The sequence below is a fragment of the Arachis hypogaea genome, chromosome 12 (assembly GCF_003086295.3).
Source record: "Arachis hypogaea cultivar Tifrunner chromosome 12, arahy.Tifrunner.gnm2.J5K5, whole genome shotgun sequence".
In the NCBI taxonomy this organism is placed as follows: Eukaryota; Viridiplantae; Streptophyta; class Magnoliopsida; order Fabales; family Fabaceae; genus Arachis; species Arachis hypogaea.
The window spans coordinates 109,997,733-110,009,258 of record NC_092047.1 but is presented as its reverse complement, the minus strand read 5'-3'; the positions used below and the strand labels follow the sequence as shown (position 1 = coordinate 110,009,258).

General features: G+C 35.2%; 2 protein-coding genes across 2 annotated transcripts; one reads left to right on the top strand and one right to left on the bottom strand.

The window, feature by feature from the left end:
- Positions 1–3,576: 3,576 nt before the first annotated feature.
- On the top strand, positions 3,577–5,958 carry LOC112728206 (cytochrome P450 83B1-like). Its single transcript, XM_025778249.3, has 2 exons — positions 3,577–4,476; positions 5,283–5,958. Exons 1-2 carry the CDS (start codon positions 3,577–3,579, stop codon positions 5,886–5,888), a joined length of 1,506 nt encoding a protein of 501 aa, XP_025634034.1. The 3' UTR covers positions 5,889–5,958.
- Positions 5,959–7,305: 1,347 nt separating this feature from the next.
- On the bottom strand, positions 7,306–8,498 carry LOC112728205 (large ribosomal subunit protein uL13w). The gene is made up of 3 exons (XM_025778248.3): positions 7,963–8,498; positions 7,788–7,875; positions 7,306–7,694 (listed from the first exon to the last, which is right to left on the bottom strand). The coding sequence occupies exons 1-3, from the start codon at positions 8,349–8,351 to the stop codon at positions 7,551–7,553; spliced, it is 621 nt and encodes a 206-aa protein (XP_025634033.1). The 5' UTR covers positions 8,352–8,498; the 3' UTR covers positions 7,306–7,550.
- Positions 8,499–11,526: the final 3,028 nt, after the last annotated feature.

Genomic DNA, 11,526 nt, shown 5'->3' with positions numbered 1-11,526 from the left:
ATTCTCTCAGTGAAAATGGTCCAAATGCTCTGTCACAGCACGACTAATCATCTGTCGGTTCTCGATCATGCTGGAATAGGATTCAGTAATCCTTTTGCGTCTGTCACTACGCCCAGCACTCGCGAGTTTGAAACTCGTCACAGTCATCCAATCCCTGAATCCTACTCGGAATACCACAGACAAGGTTTAGACTTTCCAGATTCTCAAGAATGGCCGCCAATAATTCTAGCTTATACCACGAAGATTCTGGTTAAGGAATCCAAGAGATACACATTCAAGCATTGTTTGCATGTAGAACGGAAGTGGTTGTCAGGCACGCATTCATAAGTGAGAATGATGATGAGCGTCACATAATCATCACATTCATCAAGTTCTTGTTTGCGAATGAATATCTTAGAACAAGAATAAGCTGAATTGAATGGAAAATAGTAGTAGTTGCATTAATACTCGAGGTACAGCAGAGCTCCACACCTTAATCTATGATGTGTAAAAACTCTACCGTTGAAAATACATAAGTGATGAAGGTCTAGGCATGGCCGAGAGGCCAGCCTCCCAAAGAGGGTTCAATCATAAAAACATGATCAAAAGATCTCCCCTAACATGATAGTAAAAAGTTCTATTTATACTAAACTAGTTACTAGGGTTACAGAAGTAAGTAAATGATGCAGAAATCCACTTCTGGGGTCCACTTGGTGTGTGCTTGGGCTGAGTAATGAAGCTTCCACGTGTAGAGGTCTTCCTTGGAGTTGAACGCCAGTTTGTAACTTGTTTCTGGCGTTTAACTCTGCTTTGCAGCTTGTTTCTGGCGTTTAACTCCAGAATTGGGCAGAGAGCTGGCGTTCAACGCCAGTTTGCGTCGTCTAAACTCGGGAAAAGTATGGACTATTATATACTGGTGGAAAGCCCTGGATGTCTAATTTCCAACGCAATTGAGAGCGCGCCATTTGGAGTTCTGTAACTCCAGAAATTCTATTTCAAGTGCAGGGAGGTCAGAATCCAACAGCATCAGCAGCCCTTTGTCAGCCTCTGAATCAGATCTTTGCTCAGGTCCCTCAATTTCAGCCAGAAATTACCTAAAATCACAGAAAAATACACAAACTCATAGTAAAATCCAGAAATGTAATTTTTAATTAAAAACTAATAAAAATATAATAAAAACTAACTAAATCATACTAAAAACATACTAAAAATAATGCCAAAAAGCGTATAAATTATCCGCTCATCAATTACCATGTATTCGGTGTAGGGGTAACCGGTGGGGAGAATGAGCTCGTCGTAGAGAGTGGGTTGTGGTTCGGATTTGCCACCACCGTCAAAGCAGTCAACGGAATCTCCAAAAAGTGCGGCGACGATTATGGAAATGGCTGCCAGTGCTGCCAACAACCTCTGCACCATGCTGGAAATTCTAGACATGCACATTATTTTATACCATTCATTTAAGAATCTCAACACATGCACACAAACATCGTTTCTGTCGAAACACAGACCAAACTTTTTCACATTTGATGATAAATTTGAGTTATCAAAAAGATAAATACTAAAGGTAAATGCTCAAATTGGTAACTCAGAAAAAATACTAGACATAAAATTAGTCCTTATCATAAATTTGAGCTGTAAATTCATTTCCATATATATCACCAATTTTAGGGAAAAAATGCAATCTTCCTAAGTGCGTCATAACATAACATGTACCGTTTTGAGTACAAATTCGAAAATTTTACTCCAAAAATAAGCTAATATAATCACAAAGCTCCATTTCCATTTTCAATTAACCCTAGCTTTTAAGAAGTGTTTTGTTTTGGGGGAAATAGGTGAAACTCACGGAAAGTGAACGATTGAGAGAAAGAGCAGAAGAGAGCTTTCGACGAGTAAGGATTCAATTGCAGACAGAGCTCCATGATTTGCTGACACAAGCAGCGGAAGCGAACCAACGAGCCGGAGCCTCGCCAGAATGTTTTGGAGAAGGTCCTCGTTCACCAAACCGAAACTTCCACCATTCCCGGTGACCATGAAAATCAAAACAAAAAATCAAATTCAAGAGCAAATAATCAGATCGAAGAAAAACTTAACCAAATAATTTACCTAAGGTTGCATTCTAGATGCAGAGATAGAAACAGAGAGGCTAGAGAGAGATGACATAAACAGCAAAGAGGGTAGGGGAGGCGAAAACAACAGAGAGTGAAGCGGAGCACACAAGGAGCGAAGGCGGTAGAGCAGATGAGAAGAGGCGATAGAGGAAGAAGGGCAAAGACTGGCGATGTGGAGGAAGGAAAGGCGACCTCCGTTGGCTAACCGACGCGGTGAGTAGTGAGCGCCGAAGGAGTGCGAGCGCCAGCAGAGACGGGTTAGGGGAGACGACGGAGGGAGCCTCGGTAGATGAGAGAGTGCAAGCGTCGTAGATGAGCTCTGTCTGATTGTTAGGGTTTTCAGAGCGTTAGTGTGTAATAGGGGAGAAGAGTAGAAGTCTGATGAGTTAGTGACTTAGTGTAGCACATTTGGGAATTGGGAGGGAGTTTTTTTTTTTTTTTGAGTGGAACCTTTTCAGCACGCTTTTCTAGGGTGCTAATAGAGTTATTAGAAATGGGGACGTTTTAAAAACGTGCCAAGATTAAAAACTTTTCGCCACGCTTTAAAAGTGTCTCTGTTTCTCTCTATGACCACGCTTTTTAAGTGTGACAAGAAAAAGCGTGGCCAAATTTCCAATCAATTGCCACCCTCATAAAGCGTGGCCATATACCCCTTTCGCCACGTTTTTTAAGCGTGGCAAAAAAAGCATGCCCAAATTCCTAATCAATTACCACCCTCATAAAAGCGTGCCCATTGACCACTTTTGGCCACACTTTTAAAACGTGGCAAGAAAAAAGCGTGGTCATAGATCTTTTTTCTTGTAGTAAATTCTTTTGGTTTAATTTCATCACCACGATTTTGTTAGAATTTTATGTCCAAACCCTTTTTACTAGTAAAAACCGAGCTTTTTTAATTTGTTACTATTATTTACTAGAAGATAGAGATTCAATAACGTAATTCGTGCGACTTACGTGCTTTTCATCACCTAACCCTTCTTCTTAGTCCAAAACACGTACAGCATTTGTGTATTTCGATTTCAATTGGCAGGGCAACATAATAACTAATTAATCCGACATTGAGTCCTATAAATACATTACTAAAATAAGCATGTATGATTGATCATAAAACACATATAAAAATATAATGATACCACCCCTATGTGCTTTTCACCTAACCCTTCTTCTTAGTCCAAAAAACACAGCAATTATATATGTATTTTGATTCAAAAATGTTTTGTACACTAAAAATCACCCACTAAAATCAGCCACCAATATATTTATATATAAATACATATGTAGTTTAAATCAATATATATTTATATTGTAGTATGTATTTTATACTAATAGCTGATTTTAGTGACTGATTTTAGTGTACATATAACATAGTCGTCGATTTTGATTTCAATTGGCAAGGCAACATAATTAATTAACCCGACATTAGGTCCTATAAATACACAACTAATTCATCTTTAAATTTGCATTTCATTATAACACATACAAAACTACAATAATGATGCCACCACTAATTCTTTTAGTACTATATCTTACTCTTCCTTTGTTTATCTTTTTCCTTGTCCGAAACCTTATGAACCCTCATAAGAGCAAAACCCTACCACCAGGTCCCAAAGGCCTTCCCATAATTGGCAACCTTTACAAGCTAGATAACTCAGTTCTTCACCTTCAGCTATGGAATCTCTCCAAGAAATTTGGGCCAATATTCACCCTTTGGCTAGGGTTTAGGCCTGCCATCATTATTTCATCGCCTCAACTGGCCGAAGAGGCAATGAAAATACAAGACCCTAAGGTTTGTGGACGGCCTAAGTTCGTTGCACAACAACGAATTTCTTATGATGGGATCGAGATGGCATTTTCGCCATACGATAATTGTTGGAAGGAGATCAAGAAAATTTGTGTTTCTAATGTCCTTAGCCCTAGGCGCATCGCCGGATATTACTCGATAAGGAAAGAAGAGGTGAAGAAGATGATGAAGAAGATACATGAGCATGCAACTTCATCGGAAGTTGTAAATTTGAAGGATCCACTCCTCAACCTTATGATGAATCTTGTATGCAAGATTGTTCTAGGGAGGACTTATGAAGATGAAGGGCCTGAGAGGGAAAGGTTTCTTAGTTTGTTTGATGAGTGTAATGCTTGGTTGGGAACCTACTTTCTTTCAGATTATTTTCCTTTTCTGAGCTGGATCGATAGGATGATGGGACTCCATTCGCGTCTCGATAAGAACTTCAAGGAGTTGGATGAGTTCTACCAAGAAATCATTGATGAACACTCGGATCCTAATAGGAAGGTTTTGGAGGGAGAGGAAGATATAACTGATATCTTGCTTCAAATGCAAAAGGATCATTCAACATCCATGGACCTCACTAATGATCATGTCAAAGCAATAATCATGGTTTGCTGTCTTTCTTAATCATTCTTCTTCTTCTTCTTGTTAAGTAATTTCATAATGTTTCATGCATGAAACTAATTTAATTTCCTTGTTGCTTGATACCGTTAAATAATAGTACTTTTATACTTCATCATGAAAAAAGTAACAAATGGAGTATTGATTTTGAATATGTTAAACTTAACTCAAATGTAAATTATAGGTGGCTACTTCGAACAATGGTATATAGTAAATATTATTATTTTTTGTCAGTATTTGATCAACAATAATTTATACTTATATTTATAGAATTTTACATACAAAAAATATATAATTTATATTTATATTTATCAAAATTTGCACACATGAATTAATATAATTTATACTTATATTTTTCAGAGTTTACATATTTAAATTAATAAAATTTATTTGTTAAAAAAAATTACTAGCAGCAAAAAACTTTTCGAATACTTTTATAAAAACATCTTCATGTGAAGATAATATTGTGAACCGTTAAATCATTTGACATGTATAATTAACATGTTTAACTAAATATTTAACACTTTACAATATCATTTTCACATAAAAATGTCTTGGTGAAAATAGGCACTTAAATTATAATACCACTTTATGGCCAATTCTATTATGAAGATCGAATAGCGTTTTATTTACATGCAGAGAACGAAGAGTATTTAGCCTCAATTTGAAACATTAACGAAAACAAAATAACACATTTCATATTATAATTATCTAACCACCTATATATCAAAAAGAATCTTTATTCTCTTCACCATTTTTCCTCTATTGTTAATTTGAATATCTTCTCGATTTAGGACATACTTGTTGGAGCAACCGATACAACTGCGGCCACAACGGTTTGGATCATGACAAATCTAATAAAAAACGCAAGAGTGTTGAAGAAAGTTCAAGAAGAAATTAGGAGCTTGGGAGGGAAGAAAGATTTCTTGGAAGAAGATGAGATTCAAAAGTTTACCTATTTCAAAGCCGTTATAAAAGAATCACTAAGATTGCATCTTCCAGCACCTATAATTCCAAGAGCCACACATGAAAGTTGCAACATTGGTGGATACCAAATTCCACCCAACACACTTGTTTATGTGAACACTTGGGCTATCCATAGAGACCCTCAATCTTGGAAGGACCCAGAAGAATTTTATCCAGAAAGATTCTTAGACAATGATATCAACCTTCGAGGGCAAGATTTCAAGCTTTTTCCATTTGGTTCAGGTCGTAGAATGTGCCCTGGTTTGCCTTTAGCAACTGCAGCGCTTGATCTTATTCTTGCTAATCTTTTAAATTCCTTTGATTGGGAACTGCCAGAAGGAATCAAAGGGGAAGACATTGATTATGAAAGGTTACCAGGAATTGCTCATCACAAGAAAAATCCTCTCTATCTTATCGCAAAGACCCACATATAATTCAAAGCTAGGTATAACCTTATAATAATGATGATAAATAATAATTCATGTGGCCTTTGTGCATTGCTTAGCTTAAATTTGGAACCTTAAATAGAAGTGTTGGTGGTTATTACTAGCCGGGGGGGGGGGGGGGGGGGGGGAATATACAGTATTGCATGTGTTGTGATGTACTAAAGTGTCTATATATATATATATATATATATGAATAATGAATAAACTAAATAAACACTAAAGTGTCATCTTCCAGCACCACTAATGCCATGAAAAACAAATGAAAAACGCATTATAAAAGGCCATGAAATTCCAGCCGAAACATTAGTGTATCTATATAACCGCATGTGCTATAGAGAGAGATCCCGAAACTTCAAGACCGACAAAAGTTATGCCAAGAAAAGGTGATTTTTAATCCTACTAAATATCTATTAAAACCAGCTATTACCTATTAGTATAAAATATATATTGTAATATAAATATATATTAAAAATAAATTTAATATATGTATTTATACACAAATATATTAATAACTAATTTTAATGTAGTTTTAATATACAAATACATTTTTGTTGAGCTAATGATATAGATTTCCGAAGAATTGAGTTAATTCCATTTGGATCTGGTAGAAGAGTTTGTCCTGAATTGCATACGGCCGTCGCAGCACTTGACCATATCCTTGCTAATTTATACTCCCTTGATTGGGAATTGCATAAAGGGTGAAAATGGAAGACACTGATACTGAAATATAACCATTTAGCAAGACCTTACCCAACATGAGAAGAATCTTAATCAACATCCATAAAAGGCATCGAGATTTGCAAAGAATAACAATAATCTGGTGGTGGTTACTGGTATTGATGGTGGAGAGAGGGGTAAACTTAGTTTTGTTTCGGTGGTGTAAACGGGGACTAATTTGTCCCATAAGATGCCACGTGTTAATTAACGAACATAGATGTATTCTCACAATCTCACTATTCTGTCATTGTTTCATGGAGTATATTAACGGAAGGATTAATTTGTTTGTCAAAGACAAACCTTCGAGACCTTGAGCATCATAATAATTGGCCAGGGAATAAAAGTGTCTAATGTATAATAAATTGTTTAAGAACCAATCTGAAGTGCAAGTAATGATCGATTATTTACATTATAAAAATGCCATTTTTAATGATACATCTATTAGTGTCTCTAAAATCTGATATCTTTATTGGGCATTGCCGAATCAAGGATTCAAGGTTTCACATCACATTAAAAAATTTAGAAAAAATAAGAAATCCTAATCCATCATCCTAATTATAATATTTCTAATTTCTAATTTCTAATTAAAGAAAATTTTAAATATTTTATCCTTTATATATTTTCAAAAAATAAAATGAATATTTTAATTTTTACTCTCTAGTCTATATACCCTGAAACCAAACCAAAATTATTCAGAATAAAGAAGTCCAAATGTAATTGATACGAACCATTCTTAAATGCAATGTAATATAATCTAGGATGAAACAATAAATCTACAAAATCACATACAAAAATAGCTTATAGCTTCCACGATTATCACATCAAAACAAATTATAAGCTCCAAAGAGAAATTCAACAACCAAAACAAAAATGAAAAGACTGAAGATTCAACTAAATATACCTCAAAATTTAAAAACACTAACAAAAGCCAAATCAGTACTTTACTGGAGCAAGGATATCAAGTTGGGAACCAAGCTTCTCCTCAGCAACCTTCTCAGCTTTCACCCTCAATTTGTTCAGCTGCTTCTTTCTCTCGTACAGCAAATGCGCCTTCTCCTTCCTCTTCTTCTCCAATTCCTGCGATTCCAAAATCCAATTACTCGCAAAATTCCAAACAAGTAATTTTAAACTCTGAACAGAACAACAAAAGATTCAGATTTTCACACTAACCGTGATGGTATCATAATAATTCCATCCAACTTCAGATGACAATCTACCAAGCAAGCAGAATTTGTGCCCCTTCTGAAGCCTCAAAACCCTAATTCCATCGATTCACCAGTAATTCGTTAAATTAACAAAAATAAAAACTACGAAAATCGAATAACGAAAGAAGAGGAGCAATTACTTGAGAGCATCAGGGATCACCATCCTCTTCGTCTTATCATAAGGAGGAGGGATTCCCTCGAAAACCTTCAAGCGAGCAAGAGCGGCTTCGCCGCGCTTCGTCTTGTGAGGAATCATGCCGCGAACCGTGCGCCAGAAGATCTTGGAAGGAGCGCGGAAATGGATGGGGCCATGAGAGGGTTTAGTGTTCATCCTCTTACGGAGGAACCGCATGTACTTCATCTTCTGCCTAACGAGACCGCCGGAGATGCAGATCTCCTCGCACCTAACCACCACCACCTTCTGACCGTTCAGAAGCTCCTTCGCCACTATCGACGCAAGACGACCGAGCATGTGGTGCCGCGCGTCGACCACCACACGCGCTGCGCATATCCCTGAACCCGACACCATTGTTTTCTTCTTCTGATGAGATGCACGCCCAATTTGGAACCCTAATTGCTGCCTGTTATTTATATGATCAGTGACAGAACAAGCTGGGGATTAGGGTTTTTCGTTTGGGCTTATTCTTTGGGCTTTCTTCTTTTTATTTAATTTTAGTTATGGTTTACCCTCTTAGGCCCAAAAGGAAAGTAAAATGGGTAGTTTCTACGTTTCTTGTAGGATTAGGCTTTTAATTGAAACCCAAAAAACAAAAATATACCATTAATTTCTTCTTAGACCAAATGGAGGATTAGATTGTTATGAAAATCAAGGCGTAGTTGCAGATTGAATTGTTTGGTGGTGGGCTAGTCGGGTCCCAGGGGTTCTTTCCGGTGCAGATCGGTTTAGCCTACCAAATCCAAGAATTATATATATATATATATATATATAGTTATTAAACCAATGGAACTAGTGGTTTTATTGTTTAAAAATTTAATTAAAATTCAACTAAAACTAATTGAATATAATAAAATAATATATTTATATAACAATATTTTTTTTAAGAAATAATCTTTGTATTTCTTTTTATTTTATATCGATTAATCGCTAAAAATAAATTGGTTTGATAGGCATATCGATTTTTTGAGAAAAGGACAAATAGGTCACGGACATTTTCGTCCTTGACCATTGAAAAATATTTTTAAATCTCTGACTTTCACAAAATTTGGACGGATCAGTCCCTGACGGAGGCATTTGGACGGAGAGACTGATCCGTCCAAGTTTTGTGAAGGTCAGAGACTTAAAAGTATTTTTCAATGGTTAGGGACAAAAATGTCCGCGAGACAAAAATGTCCATGAAACAAAGGGTCAGGAAGCTATGTATCATTTTCTCCAATTTTTTTAGAGAATCCATATTGCAAGATTATGTAAATGCTTCGATAATGATAGGTAGAACAAGTATTACGATAAGTTGAGAGGATTGGATGCACATAACACAAATATGATGAATAACTTAAATAAATGAAAAAAAAAATATTTTGATGTAACTTATTAGATCCACGTTTGGCGCATTAGAAAAGAGACACAAAATTAAAATGGCTAAGTTAAAAAGATAAAGTTAGAATAGAAAAAATAGAATAAGATTTATATTATCTATTACAAGAAAGTTAGAACCCAAGTAATTTAAGTAATGTTTTATTATTATTGTCGCCATCCCAAATGGAATCAGATGAGGACGAAAATGATAAAGACAAAAATGACTATGAGAATTATAGTTGACGTTTTTAGTATTTATCGAATATAATATATCAATATATTTGTTTTTATGTTTTGAATTGATTACTTATTTGTTTTTAGTATTTTTCTTTTTTTACTATTTATTTGATAACATGATTAACTTATTTGTTTATAATACTATTCTATCTTTTCTAAAGTCCTTAAATTAAGTTGTGATTTAATTTGAGTATTGTTTGAGAAAGTCACGTAAATATATAAGATTTTTTATTGGTGGAGTATCCAATTGAATTACTTGTTATCTTTTGAAAAAAGTTGAGGTAAGAATATGTAAAGTTTTGAAGTTAGTGAGAAATCAATCTGAGTTACTTGATAGTCCTGAGAAAATTTGAGAGAAAATAATATCTAACATTCTTAGATTAATTAGGTATTCAATCTAAGTCTTGTTTGAGAAGTTAAGTGATATATCAAAAGTTCTTAAATTGACTGCAATTCAATCTGAGTAAAAAACTATAGCCTGATAATTCTCTTTGCAAATTATGTCTTTTGTACCTTCATTCTATTAGTAAAATTCTCAAAATACTTGAAAATTGGACATAAGTATTTTAAGCCAAAATAATACACGAGGTGATATGTGTACTCACTACAAAAAAAAAAAAGTTGAGTACCGTTGAATTTACTGTCGAAAAAATGAATCAAATCTGACGGTAAATAGTTTTACCGTCAAATTTTTTGTCGGAACCTATTCGACGTAATAAACCTCGCCGGAAATAAATTACCGTCGGATTTATTCGTCCGACGGTAATCTACGTTGGATTTAGCGGCGAAATATGGATTTCAAGGAAACAAAATCTGTTACCACCTACCGTCAAAAAATCGTTGGTATCAAAGAATACAGCTTCACACCACCTTAATCTGACCGTACATCTGATGGTAATACTTTTTCTAATTTTTTTTTGAAAAATTAGTTGGGCTGTTACCATCGGTATATTTTGACGGTAGACGACTTTTTTAAATAATTTTTTTCGTCTATCTATAATATACCCCGATAATTAATAATTGGAACAGTGCTTTAAACTTGATGTGAAATTTCATATATACAAATTAAAAATACGAAATAATAATAATCGGAATATCTAAAATAATGCTAATTATATTACATTCTTCTCAAAGTTTGGTAAAGAAATACATAAGATAGAACTATATTTACATTAACCTTATTCAGATTCATCATCTTCTTCTTCTGGTTCACCATCCTCCTCTTCCAAGATAGTTTTCTAATCATTGAACACGTCTTCCTCTTCTTTATCGCCATCGATCCTGTCTTTTCCATGAAGATCGTCATCCTATGGTGGTAGTGTGTCGGCATCTATTCCAAAATCAATGATGTCATCATCCATAACAACCGACCTAAAGGTGATCGACTTATCGGTATCAACCACCATTTTTGAAGGAGTAGGGTCATCAATCTGGTAAGGTTCTTGACCATCTGTCCTATCATCAGACTCGATGTGGCCTCTTGGCTTAATCTTAACCACAACCACCCAACTAGACTTGCATGAACCTGGATATAGCAAATAGTATATCTGTCGTGCATTTTGATGTAGAATAAAAGGATCGTAGTGCCTATATTTCCTAGTTACATTAACTTCAATGATATCATAGTCTTTGTGCTTTTGTATTCCTTATCGTGAACTTGGGTCATACCATTCATGTTTAAACATGCACACCTTGTACGTAATGCGACAGAAATACTCCAATTGAATTATGTTGTGCAACACACCAAACCAATCAGAATGACCACCGCCTGTATCCCCACGAACTCAAATTCCAGTGTTATCTGTTTTCTTTTCAATCAACCACTATAAAGAATGGAATTGATATCCATTGACATTGTATATCGGGTAGCTAGTGCCCTTATTCATTGGGCCCTAACTAAGTGCAACTAGTTTCGAATCTGTTGTGTCAGTTA